The sequence below is a fragment of the Hyperoodon ampullatus genome, assembly GCF_949752795.1.
Source record: "Hyperoodon ampullatus genome assembly, chromosome: 17".
Classification (NCBI taxonomy): Eukaryota; Metazoa; Chordata; class Mammalia; order Artiodactyla; family Ziphiidae; genus Hyperoodon; species Hyperoodon ampullatus.
In genome coordinates this window covers 75,006,847-75,027,877 of record NC_136930.1, presented here as the reverse complement: position 1 = coordinate 75,027,877, position 21,031 = coordinate 75,006,847, and the positions used below count along the sequence as shown (strand labels likewise).

The 21,031-nt window shown below is 55.4% G+C and overlaps 1 protein-coding gene across 1 annotated transcript in view; it reads left to right on the top strand.

Moving 5' to 3' along the window:
* Window positions 1-20,607, top strand: part of AGO2 (argonaute RISC catalytic component 2) — a 96,618-nt gene extending 76,011 nt beyond the window's left edge. The window contains exons 8-19 of the mRNA XM_079722416.1: window positions 68-215; window positions 1,037-1,187; window positions 1,345-1,442; window positions 4,800-4,933; window positions 6,284-6,468; window positions 7,726-7,885; window positions 10,066-10,156; window positions 10,728-10,922; window positions 12,957-13,091; window positions 17,517-17,618; window positions 19,664-19,863; window positions 20,243-20,607. Coding sequence (XP_079578542.1) covers window positions 68-215; window positions 1,037-1,187; window positions 1,345-1,442; window positions 4,800-4,933; window positions 6,284-6,468; window positions 7,726-7,885; window positions 10,066-10,156; window positions 10,728-10,922; window positions 12,957-13,091; window positions 17,517-17,618; window positions 19,664-19,863; window positions 20,243-20,351 — 1,708 coding nt within the window. The 3' untranslated portion in view covers window positions 20,352-20,607. The remainder of the gene's footprint in view (window positions 1-67; window positions 216-1,036; window positions 1,188-1,344; window positions 1,443-4,799; window positions 4,934-6,283; window positions 6,469-7,725; window positions 7,886-10,065; window positions 10,157-10,727; window positions 10,923-12,956; window positions 13,092-17,516; window positions 17,619-19,663; window positions 19,864-20,242) is intronic.
* Window positions 20,608-21,031: the final 424 nt, after the last annotated feature.

The following is a 21,031-nucleotide window of genomic DNA, read 5'->3' as shown; positions in this document are numbered from 1 at the left end:
GGTCTCGGTCACCCGTCCCCTGGGGGCCTGGGAAGCTCCGGGGCTGAGCCGCCTCTTTCTTCCCCAGGTTCCCGCTGCAGCAAGAGAGCGGGCAGACAGTGGAGTGCACGGTGGCCCAGTACTTCAAGGACAGGCACAAGCTGGTCCTGCGCTACCCTCACCTCCCATGTTTACAAGTCGGACAGGAGCAGAAACACACCTACCTTCCCCTAGAGGCAAGTCCCCCTCCCTCCATCTCTGTGGGCCGGGAGGAGAACTTCCAGGGCGGGGGCCCCGCTGGCACCCCGGGCCCAAACCTTGTTATTCCTGCCACTGGGGGACCTGGGACAGGTTAACGGATGTGGTCCAGCCTCGGTTTCTGCATTAATAAGATGGGTTTGGTAACACAGGATTCGTGTGAAGGTCGAGACCATACGTGTGTGCCCAGCAGGCCCCTGGCACCCAGTAAAATGTGCTCAGGAAGTCTAAAATTCACTTCTGGTTTGAAAAATCCTTGCCTGGGAAAAGATCAAATGCTAAAACTAGGACACAAGTTTTTAAGTCTTTTCTGTTAGTGTTTTAAATTCTCGGTATTTGTCCAATTACTGAAACACCTGGCCCTTGGTTTGGTTTTTCCTGGGCTGTGTGCAGAAGGCAGACTTCTTTCCCATCCCCGGCAGCTCTGTATTACACCCCCATGTCTGAGGACGGGGGTCCACACAACCCATGGTGAGGACACCGGCCAGCCCCACCCCGCCGCTGGGTGGTCTCAGAGGCTGTGCTGCTCTCAGCGGCGCGGCTCCCGGCTCACGCTTCTGTCGTGCTGGGTTTCCTCGAGTGGTTTCTGCCTTGGACCAGAGGGCCTCCTCCCAGCGTGCGGTTCCCAGTGGATCTCAGGAGCAGCCTCCACACTGGCGTCTGCGTGGCGCTTCACAGTTCACTCGTGAGGAGTGGATATATCACGGGCAGAGCTGGGCGCCAGCTCTCGCGCTTGGCCTCAGACCTGTGCCCGCTTCCCAGCCCGGCGCTGACGCCCGGTTCTTGCGTTTCTTCATAGGTCTGTAACATAGTGGCGGGACAGAGATGTATAAAAAAGCTGACCGACAATCAGACCTCAACCATGATCAGAGCGACTGCCAGGTCAGCCCCCGATCGGCAGGAAGAGATTAGCAAATTGGTGAGCGTCACATCCTCAGGCCAGTCCTCGGGTGGGGACACCCTGGGGACGCCGGCTCAGGGTGCCCAGGGCAAGGCCCCCCGATGCTTTGGACAGACTCGGCTTCTGGAAGGAAGCAAAGTCCACCCCTGACTCTGTGCCTTTTCTTTCTTCCCTTTTCAAGATGAGAAGTGCCAGTTTTAACACAGATCCGTATGTTCGTGAGTTTGGAATCATGGTCAAAGACGAGATGACCGATGTGACCGGGCGGGTCCTCCAGCCGCCCTCCATCCTCTACGGGGGCCGGGTAGGTAGACGGCTGGGTGGGGCGTTTTGTGGGTGTTGGGAGTATGTGTCTGAACGTCGATGTTGGAGCAGCAGCGCCTGACCCACACGCACACACCCTCAGAGGTGTAGACCATGGTCAAGGTAAAGGACTGCTTCCTTAACCCTTTTAAAGTTTTCTGAATCACCCCTTTTCTTTTCAAAAGGTAAACTTTATTATCTCATCAAAATTTTAAAAGCATCATTCTTTGTATGATGGATGCTCTGCCAGTGACGAGTTACTCTCCAGAAGTTCATGCTGCTTTTCTGCTTTCTAACTTTTGTTTTGGAGGTATGTGGGAGCAAGTGCATCAGTTTAGTCACAGGCACAGTTCTGTTTGTTTGGTTTTGCCCATTTGACCTCTGGTTCTGGTCAGTACGGTCCTGACCCTTGAGCCCCTTAGAGCTCACGAGAAGTTCTTATCTCCTTTCCTCCTGGCACCTCCCCCTTAGCCGCAGCGCAGGTGGTGGGGCTCAGCTTCCAAGGTCACAGCTTTGGGCATCCCCTGGCCGTCCAGTGGTTAGGACTCGGCGCTTTTACTGCCAGGGCCTCGGTTCAATCCCTGGTCAGGGAACTAAGGTCCTACAAGCCGCGGGGCACAGCCAAGAAAAAGAGCAAGCGAGCGAGCGAGCGAGCGAGAGAGAGAGAGAGAGAGAAAGCAAAGGTCATGGCTTTTGTGGGTCAGTGAGCACCTGCGGGAGCCTGCGTTCTACGTGACTCGACACCTTTCTACCTGAATGGACTCCAGTCCTCAGTGCCTGTGGCAAGCTTTCGTTTTGTTTTTTTTGGCTGCGTTGGCTCTTCGTTGCTGCGCACGGGCTTTCTCTAGTGGCGGCGAGTGGAGGGTACTCTTCGTTGCAGTGCGCGGGCTTCTCATTGCAGTGGCTTCTCTTGTTGTGGAGCACGGGCTCTAGGCACATGGGCTTCAGCAGTTGCAGCATGAGGGCTCAGTAGTTGCGGCATGCAGGCCCTAGAGCATGCGGGCTTCAGTAGTTGTGGCTCACGGGCTCTAGAGCTCAGGCTCGGTAGTTGTGGCTCATGGGCTCTAGAGCGCAGGCTCAGTAGTCGTGGCACACGGGCTTAGTTGCTCCACGGCATGTGGGATCTTCTCGGACCAGGGCTCGAACCCGTGTTCCCTGCATTGGCAGGTGGATTCTTAACCACTGTACCACCAGGGAAGTCCTTTCAGTTTTGTTTGCAGGACTCTTTCCTTTCTTATTTTAAAACATAAGTTCTATTTTTTTAAGTGTTTCCAAGTTCAAAAGATACAAAGAATTATAGGGAAAAAAATCTCTTTCTCCCCAGATCCTGGTTACTTTCCCAGGAGGCAGTTCTCCTTGTACAATCGCTCCAGGGATTATTCACATATTTTTTTCACCCCTTCTTGTGCAAATAGCTGCATATTAAATACACGTTTGTGCCTTGCCTTTTTTTACTTAATGTTTTCTCTTCGATCCCATGGAGATCTTGGAATGTATGTGACCTCTGGCTTGTTTTTGACTGTTGCATGGTATTCCTTTGTGGGGGGGAGCCCCACCCTAGCCAGTGGGCATAGGGGCTGCTCCCCGTTCTCTGCAGGATGCCTTCCTTCTGAGCAAGGCCTCCTGGCTCCTTCTCAGCCCACTTGTGCACCTGGGAGCTCAGACACTGCAGACACAGCCCCTTCTTAACCCTCCCTGTGGCCCTAGGAGGGAGAGGTGGATTCCCTTTCACAAGTCAGTGAGGAGATGCCCGAAGCAGTGAGACTTACATAGTGAAACCAAGATTGCATATTCAGCGTCTTTCCGCCTTTTAGTGAAGACAGGAGTCACATCTGGAAAGCAAAGCGGCTCTTGTAATCTAACCTTGCAAGAATGTTAGAACTGTAAGGATCCAAACTTTTTAATGCTTCTAAATGAATGAATTTTCCCAGATGTCTTAAACATTGTAATGGGAGCAAACACTTCTCATCACCTGCCCTACCCATTGTCCTGTTAGACAAAACATTCAGTGTCCCCAGGGGCATCCGGCAATGTCTGGAGGCTGGGATCTGATGGGCAGCGGCTGCTGGCACCTCCAGTGCACGGGACTGCCGCACGGCAGCCAGCCAGCCACGTGTCCACCGCAGGGCTGAGGCTGAGAGACACTCAGATAGTAAGAGTGCATTGCAGTGTACACTGTGCGTGCGTGTGTGTGTGTGTGTGTGTGTGTGTGTGTGTGTGTGTGTGTGTGTGTGTTACTGAGTCTGGAACACCACACTTGGTGGTGGCTCTGTCTTACAGAAGGAGGCTCGCAGGAGCTGGGTAGTGGTTTAGAAAATACAGGAAACAAAAACATTCATTTCTGTAATATTTGATTTTTACAATATGCTTATATTATTTTAGTAGGAAAAAAGTGTTTTTCATTAAAAACACTTTTGCAGAGTAAATGACAGCAACTCAGACACAGCCCAGTCCTTCAGGGCCTGCTGCCCACAGGCCTGGGATTACAGCTCTCCCCCTCCGTGTGGCCCTAACTAAAAGAGGAGGCCAGTGCCAAAGACTTCTCTCTGACTCAGGCCCAGTGTGTGGGACTCGAGCATTCTCTGTAGGGCACACAAGGTGTTGGTGTGCCCACAGCCAACACAGCTCCAGTCACAGTGTCCCTTCCTGACCATCCCTTGTGCTCCAGAATCACTTGAAGGCAGTTCAGAGATTCCTTCGGTGACAGTGTTGAGACCTGGTCCTTTCTGGTCGAGAGATGACAAAATTAAGTGGATGCATTATCTGCTGTTTTTTCCTTCCCAAATGGGAATAGCTTAAACAGCTGCAGGCAGTGGCGTGTGGAGCCGGGGAAGCGACGGGCTCGGTCCCGGCTGGCCTGTCTGCTCCCAGGCACAGGACTGGGAAGAAACACCTTGCTTCCCTCCCCTTCCCCGGCTGCCCCACTGATGATGGATGAGGTAAAATTAACGGAAGCGTGCTTACAAGACAAGAAGCCTTCCCGTAACGTCGTGAGGCACTTCTTTCCCTCCAGGCTACCCGTGAGGTTGGATGGAGCTCCGGGCCCTCCCTGCTCAGCCTTCCGGGTGCCCCCTGCTCCCCACCATCTACTTCTTCACCCCTCCACCCTCCCTCCACCTCTCACCCCTCCATCCATCCATCCATCCATCCATCCATCCATCCATCGTGCACACACCTGCGGGACCCCTGCGGTGCCAGGCAGCTCAGAGATGGGGAGTCTACGCAAGGGTTCCATTCTCAGCCTCAGGAGCTGCCATCTGGTCAGGGGACCACCAGCGATAGGGACCGTGACAAAATCCAAGGTCAGAGGAATATGTTTTCCATTTTCTTCTTACTCTGAGCTTCTCGCCGTTTGCAGAATAAAGCGATTGCCACCCCCGTCCAGGGCGTTTGGGACATGAGGAACAAGCAGTTCCACACGGGCATCGAGATCAAGGTGTGGGCCATCGCGTGCTTCGCCCCCCAGCGCCAGTGCACGGAGGTCCACCTCAAGTAAGGCCCCCGGGGGCGGGGGGAGGGCCCGCCGCATCGGGCTGGGCAGGTCGTGGGCTCCGTTTGGAGGGCAGGGCTTGGCCGCCTTTCCCCATCGAAGGGCACCGCCTGGGGTGGCCGGGCCGGGAAGTGGGGGCCCCGGTGCTGCTTTGCTTCTCAGGCTCGCTGTTGGAGCGAGTGCGAAGAGTGGGGCAGGTTCTGTGAGAAACAAAACAGCAAATGAAGAGTAAAGCGTGCAAAGCAGAGGCAGAGGCGAAGATTGTGTCAGCCCAGCCCGGCCCAGTGTCGGACCCTTTGAAAGCAGCTCCATAAACATGCAGCTTGGTTGCTCATGCTTTTGTGCCAAATAGACCTAACAGGGAGAGGAAGGCTTTTGTCTCCTGCCTCTCTGGGGTGGGGGCAGGGGCGGCCTACAGAGCGGGGGAAGGTAGCAGTGGGCGTTGCAGCAGAGGGTGGCTCCGGGGAGCTGGGGCCCTCAGGGTTCTGGAGTGGGGCGGGGCCTCTCCTCCACGCCACCAGCGGCTCGAGCAGGCTTCTCCGCTGGGAGCGCGGGGTGTCGGGGGACAGAGTGCGTTAGAGTCCGACCTCGGGGTGCCTCCCCTCTCCGTGTCCCGTGGCCCCCATTTCACTTTTCCTGGAGCCAGGTGGCCCCAGGGTACGTGCGCGTGTGGGCGTCGGTGCAGACCCGCACTCGTGTGTTTCCTCAGCTGCACTGGGTTGAGCACTAACCGGCCGCAGCGGGTCGGAGTGGCCTTACTTTATGGTCAGCGGCGGTGATGTGTTTATTCCTGAGCTTAAAATAGAAGCCGTGGCTCTGTCTCCCCAACCCCGCCTGTGATCTCACAGGGCCTGTCGGCTGCAGCTGTTGGTGCTACTCTAACTGCGGGCTGTTTGGTTTTCTCCCGTGATTATGTCATCCAAGTCCAAGTCGCGCACACAGGAATAACGGGGGGGAAATCCAAGGGGACGGTCAGCTCACAGTTTTCCTCACCCTGACAATGCGCGGCATCCACAGGCAAGTGGGTGGCAGCTGCTCACGCCCGGCTTTAAAAGGACGGCACTTGTCACTGCCCTGGGAGTGTCACAGCTGGTGAGGGGGCAGCGTGGCCACGACTTGAAGTCTCCTGTTTCATCGTGACATTTCAGTAACCTGCACGGTTAGCACGAATGGCCGCCTTTGTTTGTTACCATGTTGCAGTGTCCTTGTCCAGGGCTTCAGCTTGGATTTCCATCTCAATGAAAAGGGTGTGGGGTCTGGATCTGTTAGAACTGTGCCCTCTCCTCGGGGCCTCCGGTTGGTCTGAATCGTTGGTGTTCTCGGTGCTTCGCGTAATGAACCTCCTCCTCCAGGTCCTTCACGGAGCAGCTCAGAAAGATCTCGAGAGACGCAGGAATGCCGATCCAGGGCCAGCCGTGCTTCTGTAAATACGCCCAGGGGGCAGATAGTGTGGAGCCCATGTTCAGGCATCTGAAGAACACGTACGCCGGCCTGCAGCTGGTGGTGGTCATCCTGCCCGGAAAAACCCCCGTCTATGGTAGGCCTCGGCGCGCACACGGCCTCTGGCCGCTGTCGGTGGCACTGTGGGCGTGCAGTGCAGCCTCAGCCCTTTGTGTCTCTGCCGCGCCGAGGAGCTGCCTGTCTCTGGCTCATTCGAGAGCTAGGAAAGACCAGGTGGCTTCTGATTGCGGCCGCGCACGTGCCCAGGGCCGCCCTTGGTAGTCTTGTCTGGTGCCGCAGTTCCCGGAGGCCCGCGTCCTGCGGTGGCACAGGACTCGACACGTGTGCAGTTACCTTGTCCGCCGCCCGACACAGACGTCGGCCGGGTGGAGGAGCAGCCAGGCGGCGCACACGCAGTCACCCACTCGGGGCGCCGTCCTCAGCTCCTGCCTGGGACTCACTTCTCCACTTGTGAGCTGTGGCCGCCTCAGAATCCTCTGGAAGTTGATCAGAGCCCTTTCTGCCAGAAGGGCAGTTGCACTTTCACTCGGCTGAAAGTTACCAGGCCCCTGCGATGGAGTCCCAGGCCCTGGTTCGGGAAGCTCCGGGGCGCTGGTGGTGTAGACAGGTGGCGGCGGCATGGGGAGGTGGGTGCCGGGTGCGTCTGCCGGAACCCCCCTGGGAACCAGAGGCCCCAGCGCGGGAGGTGTGTGGGTGCCCCGGGGCAAAGGGAACAGAGAGGCGTGTCGGCGTCGCCGACGGGATCCCCCGTCTGGGCGGTGACGGCGCTCGCTCCGTGTCCAGGGAAAGGAGGAAAGAGCGAGCCCTCGGAATTCCCATCCTGCGCAGCTTCTCCCAGGCCCGCCCAGGGAGCGGCTGACCCGCTGCTTCATGAAAGAACCCAGGAGCAGAGGGGGTGTGGGCCCACAGAGGTCTTGGATGTCAGATTTGCGTTTGCCGAGGATTTGAGGACGCCAGTGTTTATATTTTCAACGACTCGAGCGTTGGCTTGCTTGCAGTCCTGAGCACGGGGACGGAGGGTGGCCTTCGGAATGCGAGCCCTGGATTCCAGCCTGGCCCTGCCCGCACCGCCCTGCAGCCCTGGATAAGTCGTAGAAGCGCTCCTGACGAGGACCGGGCTGCACCCGCCCGGCCTCCCTGAGCGAGCGGGGTGGACGCCCCGCAGCCAGCGCAGGCCTGGGCGGTGTGGAGCAGATCTGGAACCCGGGCTCTGACCCCCTCTTGGGCCCGGCCCCTCTTGCACGGGCTTGGCTGCACGTGGGGTGGGGGAGCTCGGGGCGGGCGGAGGGGAGGCGCCAGGGGAGCCGTCCTGAGCGCACCGTTCCCTCCGCAGCCGAGGTCAAGCGTGTGGGAGACACGGTGCTGGGGATGGCCACGCAGTGCGTGCAGATGAAGAACGTGCAGAGGACCACGCCGCAGACCCTGTCCAACCTCTGCCTGAAGATCAACGTCAAACTGGGCGGCGTGAACAACATCCTGCTGCCCCAGGGGAGGTGAGGCCGGCGTTCCGCCGCGTGCGTGCGGGGCAGCCGGTGCGTGACTCCCCGGGATGGGGGTGGCCTGCCGAGGCCGGCGTCCGCTCCCCTGGACAGTGGGTGAAGGAAGCGAGTAGCACGTGGGTCTCGGCCGCCCTCGGTCTAGGGGACCAGGGCCACCTGCAGGCCCCTGAGGACCGGGTGCAGGGGCTCGAGGAGAAGGGACTTCTTACCCCATCCGGGGCCGGGGGTCCCGCACGTGAGATGTGGTGGCTGCCCTGAGCGGGGCTGGCTCTGCGATGAGGGGTCGTTGGACTCGCTCAGTTCACTCAGCAGCAGGTTCTGTGTTTATTGAGCGCCTACTGTGTGCAGGAGCCCTAGCCCTGCAGCGCAGGCCCTGGTGAGAGGGTCCATGAATGCACTTCCCAGGTGAGCAACAGTGACACAGTGGAAGGGACAGGAGCTCAGAAGGGTGAGGGTTTCACAGGGGAGGTGGCACTAAGCAGACTGCAGGCACTGGAGGGGGCGGGATCATGTGGACACCGGGGAGGAGACCGTTCCAGAGGGCACAGACCGTGCAAGGGCCCTGTGGTGCAGGCTGCCAGGAGTGCGGCAGGTGCTCCACTGAGAGACTGAGGGGCAGAGGGCTGCTGGGGGGCCTGGCACCCCCTCCGGGGGAGCGCATCCACGGGAGGGAGCTTCACGAGTGGAGGTGTCGCTCCAGTGACCTCGTTCTAAAAGGCGACTCCAGCTCTGGGTGGAGTGGGGACCGGGCCCTCCTGCGTTGTCCCAGGAGAGGGGCTGGGGCACGGCTGGGGCGGGATGCTCTGTGAATGGGAGAGGAGACTCGAGAGTGGGTCCAAGCCTGCGCCTCTGGAGCGGTCAGGCAGCACTGGATGAGGAAGCTGGGCAGGTGCGTCAGCCTCCCAGGGGAGACACTGGGTGGGGGGGGGGGGGGAGGGGAAACAGAGGCCCGGTGTTGGTGAGGTTTGTTCAGGGATCCTCACAAGGAGGTGGTACCTAAGGCCTCTAGGCTGGAGAGAAGCCCCAGGGCAGGGTGTAGATAGGAAGGATATCCAGGTCCTCAGCCCCGGGGAGTCGGGGAGGCAGCACTGGAGCCTGGTGGGGTCGGGGGAAGAGCCGGTGCTTGGCCGTGTCACTCGGTGCCAACCGGCCAAGTGCGATGAGGTCCGAGGCTCCACCATGGGACTGGGGGACGTGTGCAGGTCGTCGGTAACCTTGCAAAGAGGAGTCTTGTTGCCATGGCAGCACGAGGCCTGCTTGGGAGGCAGTAGACGGGTTCTGCTAATTCCGGGAGCTTTGCCGCAAGGCGAGCAAGGGAAGCGAGGGAGCTGTGGGAAGAGGGTGGAGTCCGGAGGCAGGTGTGGTTTTGCTGGTGCAAGGTGTGAGCCATAACTGCGTGTGTTATGCTGCGGATGCTCCCAGGACGATCCAGGATTGGGGGAGGGGGCAGCAGGGAAGAGCCACGGGGTCAGGTGGAGGTGGGGGCAGGCGCGGTCAGGGAGAAGAGAGTGAGGCCTAGAGAGAGGAAGCTCCAGAACGCACAGCCGGTGAGTCTGGGACCCGCCCGCTGGCTCGAGAACCGTGCCCCCAACGCTGGCGCTTCAGGGTCGTGACCGCTGGAGTGCAGCCGGCGGTTAGAAGACCCAGGGAGAGAGCTTAGAGCAGTACTTCTCAACTGGGGCGGTGTCGCAGCCCTGAGAGTGTGTGGTCATGCTGGAGACGTAGGGGTGTCAGGACGGGGGCTGCTACTGGCCTCTAACGGGTAGAGAACAAGGATGCTCCTGTGTACCGTGCAGTGCGGCTGCAGGTCCAAGGCTGGGTAACAAACCATGGGACTCTTTGTGTGTATAATCGGCTTGGAATTTTCAGCCATCTACGTGGCAGAACCCTCATGTCCCTGAGCCCAGCCACAGCAGCTGTCGGCACCTCAGCCCTCTCATTCCGTCTACACTCCAGCTGCACCCTCTCCCCCACCGCCTCATTCTGAAGCAGATCTCGCACCAAGCGTCCTTTCACCTGTAAGGCTTTCTGTACCTGTGACTGAAAGATAAGGAGTCTTTACAAACATGGCCACAGTACCCTTCGCACACAAAGTAACGCTGGCGCCAGTACCCTGAGAGGTCCGGGCAGTGTCCCCGAGCCTTGGCCTCTGACGCTCCCGCTTCCCCTCTCAGGCCTCCGGTGTTCCAGCAGCCCGTCATCTTTCTGGGGGCAGATGTCACGCACCCACCTGCCGGGGACGGGAAGAAGCCGTCCATCGCCGCCGTGAGTATCACCTCCTGCCGGGCCCCCTGTTGGTCTGTGTTCCTGCGTAATCAGCATCTCCGTACTTCTGGGCCCTTTCCTTGTCTGATCAGCATGAGCAGTGCAGCAGGGTGGCCCGGTGGGGTCATGTCCCTGGCACTCGCCGTCTGGTTCCCTCTGGGTGGCACCTGCAGGCGACTGGTTTCAGGCCAGCTTCCCTTTGGGACACCCGTCACTCTTAGGGGTCGGAATCTTGGAGTGTCGTGTGTGGAGGTGCACATGGCTTTGGGAAAACAGTGTGCTTGAAAGAATTAGGAACGCTGTCAGTGTCGCCAGGTACCTTCTCTGGGCTGATGTAATTCAGCCACATCTAATCACAAGCAGAATTAGGGGTCCAGAACAATTGTTGATTTTTTTATTAGGTCCCTCGGGCAAGCTTTTATTCTTTGGAACACATTTATAAACACTACAGCCACGCACTCAGAGGAGTTGTAAAGGTGGTGGGTTTGCATGTGACGAGCCCTCTCCTGGACCCCCTTCACCCCCAGAGCGGGGGCCCTCGGGTCTCCTGCTGACCCGCGTTGCCCCGCAGGTCGTGGGCAGCATGGACGCCCACCCGAACCGCTACTGCGCCACCGTGCGCGTCCAGCAGCACCGGCAGGAGATCATCCAGGACCTGGCGGCCATGGTGCGCGAGCTTCTCATCCAGTTCTACAAGTCCACGCGCTTCAAGCCCACCCGCATCATCTTCTACCGAGACGGTGTCTCCGAGGGGCAGTTCCAGCAGGTTGGCCGCCTCCCCCGCGTTTTCCCTGCCCTCTTCTCTGTGTCTTAAACTCACCTGTTTCTCGGCAGGACAGCTTCTTAGGTTCGCTAATGAAGACAGTGGGGTGGTTTTCGTTTTGCCCCCAGGTTTATCTGGTCGCCGTGTGGGCGGTAGTGATGGGCTCGGGGTTGTCAGGACCCTGCGGCAGGTGGGGCGGAGGGGCCTGTCCAGGCGGACTTGGTCCAGCACATGCCAGCCAGGGGCCCTTCCCGGCTCCAGGTTTTGCCTTACAGGCTGTGGGGAGTCTCTGTGGGGCAGGGACACCGCTGTGGCTTGGGGGTCACCTCTGTCTGCGAAGGAGGGGGCGGGCCGGAGTGGGGAGAGCACAGAGCAGGGGGAGGACGGTGGCCGGGCGGAGGGTGGGTGGGAGCCCTTTGGAAATAGGCGACAGGACGCAGCCACTGTTTGGACGTGGAGGGAGAGGCGGCACCTTGGGTGACGTGTGGGGCATCGCCTTGAGGAAGCGTCTGGAAGGCAGGGGACCCTCTTAGACACCGGGGCACTGGCGCAGGGGCAGGTGAGGACAAAAGGGGGGCTTGTTGCTACGCTCCAGGTGAAAGCGCCCGCAGCGTCTCCAGGTTGAGGGGACTGTGGGCAGCGGTGAATCCATCCGAGCCTGGAGCTCAGGGGATTGATGCCCCCTGAGTGCGTCCATACTTGGCCAGAGCTAATGCCACCTCCACCCCTTCTGCGTCTCCAGTGCACGCTTCGTCCAGAGACAGTAGCAGGGAAGGCAGAAGTATCCGATGCTGCAGGAGACCCACCCAGACAGGAAGACGTCCTGAGAGGCACTCCAGTGTGTCCCAAGGCCCCAGGCCACCTTGCTAGCCAGGCGGGGGGTCACGTGACAAGGCGCGGGTGCCGTCGCCTTCCTGGTCCAGAGCAGGGGCAGCTGAGGCCACAGCAGGCGAGGGGGATGGCTTCGAGGTTCCTTGACCGCCTGGGAGCCCCTGGCCAGGGCCCCTGACTCGGAGCTTCTGTGGGAACCTGGACTGGGGGCTCCTGTGCCGCCTCTCGGGTCCAGATCCAGCTCGTGCCAGCTGAGCTCGAAGCCCCTCTTACACAAAACTATCTGGTTCCCTCCTCTGGGAGATGTTCTCCCCTCTTCTGAGCACCCATTCACCCTCTGTCATGGGCATTCTTACTACAGAGGACGGTTCGTGTCATCCTCTGTTTTCTCTCTCTGTGCACGCACTCCACATCTTACAGAATCACCACAATGGGGTTTCCGGACCCAGAACGCAAGACATATTTTTGAGACATCACAACACAATATTTGATGAGGGCAGTTGCTGAAACCCTGAGGTGTGTGGTCCCTGTAGCAGCCATCACCACCCTGTGCCAGGCTGTGTGCCTGTTCCTCTCTGACACAGGTGGGGGAGCGGAGACAGTGCCAGCATCGTTGTACCCTAACTCCTGGCGCTTCGCAGTTGACTTTAGTCTTCACAGCAAGCTTGCAAGGTGGGATGTTCCCATTTTAAAACTGGGGATCACACAGGGTGCATGGCTTTCCAAAGCCACACAGTTGCATAGTGGTAGAGCTAGGATTTGAACTCAGGTCCAGCTCCTAAGCAGTGGTTTTTGGGGGTGTTTTGTTTTGTTTTGTTTTTGTTTTTTACTAGATTCTCTCCATCTTCTCCAATCCAAAAATAAGCTGTTGGATTGATTGGTTCATGTATGTGTTTCCCACAGTGCCTCATGTCCACGGTGGGTGGTAACACTTAGAACATTCCAGAGACTGCGCTCAGCCTGTTTCTCCATTATCTAACCTAAACCATTTAACCACGAAACCTGGGTATCGTTTGCTCCATGATATTAATGAAGAAACAGGCTCAGAGAGACAGAATCACACAGGTAACAACAAGCTAGTGGAACTACAAGCCTTAACGTAAATATGTATCAAATATACACATAATTAAGGGATTCATTCCAAGGTAGCGAGAGGCCTGAGAACATAATAATGATCCTCAAAAGTGTTCTTCTTTCTTTCCATAGGTTCTTCACCACGAGTTACTGGCTATCCGAGAGGCATGCATTAAGCTAGAAAAAGACTACCAGCCGGGGATCACGTTCATAGTGGTCCAGAAGAGGCACCACACTCGGCTCTTCTGCACCGACAAGAATGAGCGGGTGAGTGTCCTCGACCCTGGGCTGTGCAGCCTCGAGGGACACGGGTCTCACGCCCCGCACCACCTCCCAGGCTCTTGGGAGACCCAGCCCTTCGTGGCGACCCAGCCTGACACGTTGGAGAAGGGCTCTCCTCAGTTTGGTGAGAAGTTTGAACCTGCAAACCCCACAGGTCCAGGATAGGTCCAGGCAGATGCCATTTATCTGATAAGGAAATTACCAAAGGTGAGGTTTCAGGGCCAGTTAGCAACCATGGTCATAGACAGCATAGTGTAAAGAATGCGGGAGAATGCAGTAAAGTGGGGAGCCCACGGGGTGGTTGGAGTGCTGGAAGAGGGCCTGGGGAGCTCACTCAGGGGTCTGGTCTGGAGAAACACTGAAAGACAGCGGTGTCCAAGCTCCTCATCCCTCTCCTGGCTGTTCCAGAACAAGAACCACGAGCATGCAGGAGACGTAAGACTTGCCGTTGTAACTGATGAGAATTGTCCACAGTTGGAGAAAGATCAGAACCCTTAGGTTAAAAGGCCTCTCCTGTTCCCAACAGGATAAATAAAAATAAATCCATACCTAGACACATTGTCCTAAAACTGCACAGCTTCAAAGTAACTGCATGAGAAAAAAGACCTCCCAGAAGGGAAGGACATTCCATCAGACTGTCCACCAGCAGGGCTGGAAGTCGGGGGTTAGTGTCCACGCGGTGCAGCCCGCTAATGCCACAGTGGCACCACAGCACCAAAAATGCTTCTTGCCTAAATGGAAGACAAAATGCAAATTGAGAGTCAATAACGAGGAAAAGGGATACTTTGTCATGATCACCGATAAGATGTAACAGCTGTGAGCGTGGATGTACCTCACGCCATGACCTAAACATATGTAAAGAAAAAAAGTGAAGCAAAAACAGACAGAATTTCAAGGAGAAATTGACAAACACACCATCAAAGAGGTCTGTTTTAACAGACCACTATCAGAAAGTGAAACAGGCACAAGTTAGCAAAAACTGAAAATGGGAAGAAAGGAATGAGCCAGACCTCACAGACAGAACTCTGCCTGTGACAGCTGAGCTCACGCTGAGGGCTTACACGAGCTGGCGTTGTCCCAGATCACAAAAGAGGTCTCAGGAGATTGCCAAACCTCGGTATTCTACAAGCCACATTTTTTTTTTTAATTAATTTATTTTGGGGGGGCTGCATTGGGTCTTCGTTGCTGCACGCGGGCTTTCTCCAGTTGCGGCGAGCGGGGTCTACTCTTCGTTGCAGTGCGTGGGCTTCTCATTGCGGTGGCTCCTCTTGTTGTGGAGCACGGGCTCTGGGTACACGGGCCCTAGAGTGCTCAGGCTTCAGTAATTGCGGCACGTGAGCTCAGTAGTTGCAGTGCACGGGCTCTAGGGCACGTGGGCTCGGTAGTTACGGTGCACGGGCTCTAGGGCACATGGGCTTCAGTAGTTGCGGCACTTTGGCTCAGTAGTTGTGGCTTGTGGGCTCTAGAGTGCAGGCTCAGTAGTTGTGCTGCACGGGCTTAGTTGCTCCACGGCATGTGGGATCTTCCCGGACCAGGGCTCGAACCCGTGTCCCCTGCCTTGGCAGGCAGATTCTTAACCACCGCGCCCCCAGGGAAGTTCCCAAACCACGTTTTCTGTTACGTAGGAAAAAGCGTAAGGAAACTTAAAATTTTGATTTCAAGCCCACTGCAGCACTTGTGGTCACGCAGCCCAGATGCTGAGGGGATGGATTGGAGCCAGGTTATCTGGCTCCAGACCCTTTGCTCCTCATCATGGCACCCACATCCTTGACAACATTTGGTATTTATCAGGCTAACCTCATAATGTGAGTCCCCCAAGATTATTCTTCGAAGGTCTGGTGAAACTTGCCTGTAAAAATCTCTGGACTGACTACATAAAATAAGCTAAGTAGTTTCCCCCCTTTTTCCTGTGCTCTGCCACACTTTAAGATCATCTGTTCTTGAAGCCTTAGTAAAGCTTGCCTGTAAAACTCTCTGGGCCTGATGCCTTTTGGAACAATGATTGGACTATCCTACTCAGCTGATTTTGGTAACTTATGTAATTCTACAAACACGTGTTTGTTTCTTCTGTTTTCCAATGTGTTGTCATGAAGTTGTTATCATTCCATTATGATTCAAATAACACACACTCCCTCTGCAGCCATTGTTCCCCTTCTGTTCCCAACATAATTACAAGTGTTCTTTCTTTGTGTTGAGTCCTGCTGGGTTTATCTGTCTTCAGAGAAGTACCTTTTGCTTGTGTTAATCTGCTCTACTGCTTCTTCGTTTTCTAGTTCACTCTTGTCTATTCTGAGAGAGAAAGTGGGGTGCTGGAATAAGCTGACTTTGAGCCCTCCTGACTCCTGGCAAGAGAGGTCTGCAGGCTGAGGTGGCAGGAGGCCTATGTGTCCACCTTCTGAGGATGTTGGGAGGGTTGGCTGAGCTAACAGGCAGAGCACTTAGCACAGAGTGAGGGCGTTACTATGAAGAGGATTCTCCTGCACTTTCGACGGGAGTACAAATGGAGAACCAACTTGGAGCACTGGCAGTTCTAGAGATCTACCCGGGAGGAACTCACAGACTTGTGTACAAGGAGACATGTATTCTATAAGAATATTCTGGCAGTATTGTCTATAATAGCAAAAAATTAATCTGTTCACAGGAGAAAAGGTTGTAATGTATTTATATATTGGCACTTATACGGCAATGAAAAATAATAAAGTATAGCTACCAAATGACTACATCTCAAAATTGTAATACAGAGCAAAAACAGAAAGTAGCAAAACATATAGGATACATGTATACAGTTGTTTTTTTAAATAAATTTATTTATTTATATTACTTATTTATTTTTGGCTGCATTGGGTCTTCGTTGCTGCACATGGGCTTTCTCTAGTTGCGGTGAGCAGAGGCTACTCCTTGTTGCGGTGCGCCGGCTGCTCATTGCGATGGCTTCTCTTGTTGTAGAGCATGGGCTCTAGGTGCACGGGCTTCAGTAGTTGTGGCTCATGGGCTCTAGAGTGCAGGCTCAGTAGTTGCGGCGCACGGGCTTAGTTGCTCCGCAGCATGTGGGATCTTCCCGGACCAGCGCTCAAACCCATGTCCCCTGCATTGGCAGGCAGATTCTTAACCACTTTGCCACCAGGGACACCCCTACAATTTTAAAATCTGCAAAGTAATACAATATAGTGCTAACGGAAACTTAAATATGTAGCAGGGAATAAAAGTATGTGTGGGAATAATAAAGTCTATAGATTTGAGACTGCAGCATGGAAGGGATACAAAGGTAGGCACTCTTTTCAAATATTTTACTTATATTAAAAGTCTGGGACTTCCCTGATGGTGCAGTGGTTAAGAATCCGCCTGCCAGTGCAGGGGACACGGGTTCGATCCCAGGAAGATCCCACATACAGCGGAGCAACTAAGCTCGTGTGCCGCAACTACTGAGCCTGCGTGCCTAGATCCCGTGCTCCGCAACAAGAGAAGCCACTGCAGTGAGAAGCCCACGCACTGCAACAGAGAGTAGCCCCCGCTCGCTGCAACTAGAGAAAGCCCGCGCACAGCAACAAAGACCCAACGCAGCCAAAAATAAATAAATAAACAAACAAATAAATAAATAATCTGAAGGTGTAAAAAAAAGGTTGAGAAGAAGTAAACACACACACACATCTGCAGGTGCAGAGTGGTTACACTGGGGATTTTCTTGTTTGTGTAGGTTTGAAATTGCACGAGTAAAAAAAACTCAATCAATGACTTCATGACTGATTGGGAGTTTTGCTGTTCCAGTAGCATAGCTGGATGTTTGGTGGTTTTTCGATGCTAGAGTGTAAACTGAGAGTTAAGTGGTTTGGTAGAATTTGTAGTCCCTCCCACACCCCAGCTCCTTGGATGTCCTCTGGTGGAGCAACCCGCCCTCCCTGGCGGTGGTGATTGAACCCCCGGTAGAGTGGGGAAGCTCTTGACAGCTGTCAGGGTTTTCTAGCTCTTCTGCCTTGAGTAGTGTGTGTGTGTGTGTGTGCGTGCGCGCGCGCGCGCGCACGCGTGCGCGGGTGCACGTGGGCAGGTGACGGCTGTCACGTGTCCGTCGTCTGGTCTTAGATTTGTTACGTTGGTGACAGTTTCCATCTTGGCCTCAACAATGATGAAGTCCCTTCAGGTGGCCCACGCAGATGCTTCAGTGAAGGGAAGACTCTGCATTTCCCTCAGGGGCCTTTATGAGATGGTGAAAAATAACCCCAGCCCAAAGAGAGCAGGAATTAATTTGATTTCAGTTGTTAGTGTATGTTAAATTTTAATACCATAGCACTGAGCAAATGTATTGGCCAATTTAAAGACTTCAGAGCAGAAGGCCGTGTGGCTGCGTCTTGTCTGCTTGCTTGCTTTGCCCTGTTGTCCCCTGGGCGTGTCTAATGGGCTCCTGTGTTGCTGAAGGTGGGGAAGAGCGGAAACATTCCAGCAGGGACGACCGTGGACACGAAAATCACCCACCCGACCGAGTTTGATTTCTACCTGTGTAGTCATGCTGGCATCCAGGTAAGGACAGAGGGTCCACTTGGCACAGTCTTGGTGTCTCTGGGGTGTCGTCCCCACATTCAGCAAACACTTGCAGAGCACAAACCTTGTGCCAGGTGCTCCAGTGGGCACTGGGGATGTGGTGGTGAACAGCACGGATGGGGCTCCAGTCCATCCCGAGGGGACACAGGCGGTTGACCAGTAAACCGTGGAGGCTGAGAGCCATCAGGTGTTGGGGACGGAGGACCCACTGGGGTGCTGTGCTGGGGCGGGAGTGGGTTCCCATTTTAGCCGAGATGAGCTCCAGGAAGAAGGAGCAATGAGTGCGAAGGCCAGGCAGGCCGGCGGGGACAAGTGGCATCCCTGTGTGCTTGGAGTTTGGCGAGCTGGATGGGGTATGAGAGGTGACAGGGGCGGGGTCAGCCTTGCGTGCCCACCACGCACGGGCACTGGTGTACGGGGAAGGTCACCATGTGGCATTCCTTGTCCCTCCCGGCGAAGAGACCCACAGCTTGCCAAGAGTGATTCTGAGAGAATGTTGCCACCTCAGAAGTGCCACGTCCAGCGTACCTGTTGTCAGAGCTGAGCCACCAGGATCTGCGAGGCTGTGCCCCTTGGCACAGGAGGAACTTAGCTCTGGGTGCCCGTCCTGCTTCACCACAGAGGGGCTTTTGGGTGTTTCAAGTTATAAGTGAGGACTTAGATATCCACCCCCAAGGGATTTGAACTTAAACTTGGAGGGCTTACCGTAAACTTTGTACTTCTGCCACGGGAAATACACCTGCAGGTCCTTCACATGGCCGTGGTGGCTCTAGAACAGGGCTTGGCAGACTGGCCTGTGGGCCGCCTCCAGCCTGCAGCCTGTCAGGGTGCAGCCTGAGGGCTGAGCGGTGTTTACATTTTTAAAGGTTGTTAAAAAGGAAGAAGAGGCGCGTGGCGCAGAGAGGAAGGAGGCCTCCGCAGTGCTTCCCGGGCTCGTCTGTCCCCGGGACGGCTTCCATGTCGGGCGGGCGCTTTTCTGTACAGGCCAGCCCGGCTTCCGTCCCAGTCTGTCTTTCCTGGCTTCCCTCCTGGTGGGTGGAGCCCTCGTCCCCCGGGGCCTCTGGTTTGTTTAAGGGGTAAACCTGTCTCCCTCCATTTTCTGCGCAGGCACTTTCTAATGGGGGAAATCTCGCACTGGAGACATTTAAGCGCTTTGACAAAATGGGCCTCAAGGGCTCCTGCTCTGCTGTGGTTGCCATGTCCTCGGCACACCCTCTGATACAAAATACCCCACTGCCCGCAGGCCCCCGTGACAGCCACCGATTAAATGCTGAAAGTGGGGTGCAGAATGTGTGCTTCATCAGAGGATAAGAGCATCTGCCGCCCACCAGTCCCCGGGAGCCTGAACACAGACAGAGAGTCAGGAAGGGCCTGCTGGCTGGCTTGGGTTGAGTGGCAGGGAAGGCGGGTAGGGAGAAGCCAGAGAAAGGCCCTTCCCTCAAGTGCGCTCCTAGCTGACTGGTCGTGGTGCCCCGGCGAGCAGTGCAGCGGCCGTGCCGGCACCTGAGCCCCGGCAGGCACTCCGCCTGGGGCGTGGGCCAGGCGACCAGCCCCACCTCCTTCAGTTTTGAAAGATTCCAAACTGCATACACTGCACAAAATAAATATATGTTCAAACTCCCATTTTAAAGGCGTTAATATGTAACTTATTAGAGATTGCTTCTTGCCTTTATAAATAAAGCATTGTAGAAAACCTAGTATATACAAATGACATTATCCTCCAAACAACCATTTCTGTATTATATCTTTCCTGTGAGTTTTCTCTACACAAATAAATGTGTGTATAGTCTGTTATTTTACCAGTAGGGGGTCAAAGAATATGTGGCTCTGATGCCTGTTTATAATGATACATGATAGGATAATAGAAATACCTTCTTGTCACTGAGCGTCCTCCCCCTGTATCCTCTGTGAAGGATTCTGCTGTGGGGTGGAAGCACAGCTTCTCTCGGCAGCACCCTTTTGCAGGTGAGTTCTGGACTTCTCTCTTGCATGTTTACCTCTCTGACCCTCTGATCTGCTTTTAGGGAACAAGCAGGCCTTCCCACTATCACGTGCTTTGGGATGACAATCGTTTCTCTTCCGATGAGCTGCAGATTCTCACCTACCAGCTGTGTCACACCTACGTGCGCTGCACGCGCTCCGTGTCCATCCCGGCGCCAGCATACTATGCTCACCTGGTGGCCTTCCGGGCCAGGTACCACCTGGTGGATAAAGAACATGATAGGTGAGTGGCATGCCTTTCCTGGCTGGGGTCGTTGCTGCAACAGGCTTTGGCAGCTGCTTTTCTGGAATGGGAAGCAGTGGGGTCCCAGTGGCTGGAGCCGAGCCTGACACAGACACCCAAAAGCTAGCATCTTCACCGCCATTTGTTAGCTGTGTGGCTGCCTCCCCAGATGGCTGGTGCGTGGTCCTAACTTAGCTATCAGTGTGCTGCCTCATGGTGCGTTAAAGGCTGCGCTCTCTCTCTCTCTCCTCTCTCTCTCTCTCTCTCTCTCTCTCTCTCTCTCTCTCCTCTCTCCTCTCTCTCTCTCTCCCTCTCTCTCTCTCCCTCTCTCTCTCTCTCTCTTTCTCTCTTTCTCTCTCTCTGTCCCCCATCCCCACAGTGCTGAAGGAAGCCATACCTCCGGGCAGAGTAACGGACGAGACCACCAGGCGTTGGCAAAGGCAGTCCAGGTCCATCAGGACACGCTGCGCACCATGTACTTTGCTTGACATGTTTTAGTGTTTACGATTGTGTACCGAGTTGGATTCACATGAGACCAGCTACACTCAGACCAACAAATGCCCAGCCCTTCCGTGACAGCCAGCATCGAACATGAAACGCCATTGATTTTACTAGTAGATTCTCCATTTTCCAGAATGCCTTCCGTCCCAGATTTCAAACTTGGATTTTGAACTGCAGACCTGTATGAGACCCCATTGTCGTAGGAAATATGGTTTGCCAAAATCTTATAAGCTGCTTATTAAAATAGAGTCCCATGTTTCCTAAAAATCTCCTAAAACCAGTCTATGAACTCAGGGCTTTAAAACATTTTTAATTTATTTGGTCGTTCAATTTACTTGTTTTTAACACATGATTCTATATGAAATTGATGGGCTCAAACTAGCTGTGAACGTTCTTTGAGAGTGAAAGCAACGTAAAACACATTGTGGTTTTAAAGCCTTGAACATTCTGATGCTGTCACTAAAGTTTATGTCAGAGTGACACCTGTATGCTCCTGACCTGGCTCCCACCAGCTGTCCGGGATCCGAGGGCAGGGGCCAGGCGAGGCGCCCTGGTGTCTCTCGTCCTGCCACTGCCCGCCTTTCACTCAGCCCGAAGGAAGGAGGGGTGGCAGGAGGTGGGCCGTGTGTGTTTACAACATTTCTAGGTCCAGAGGGATTGGCAGACA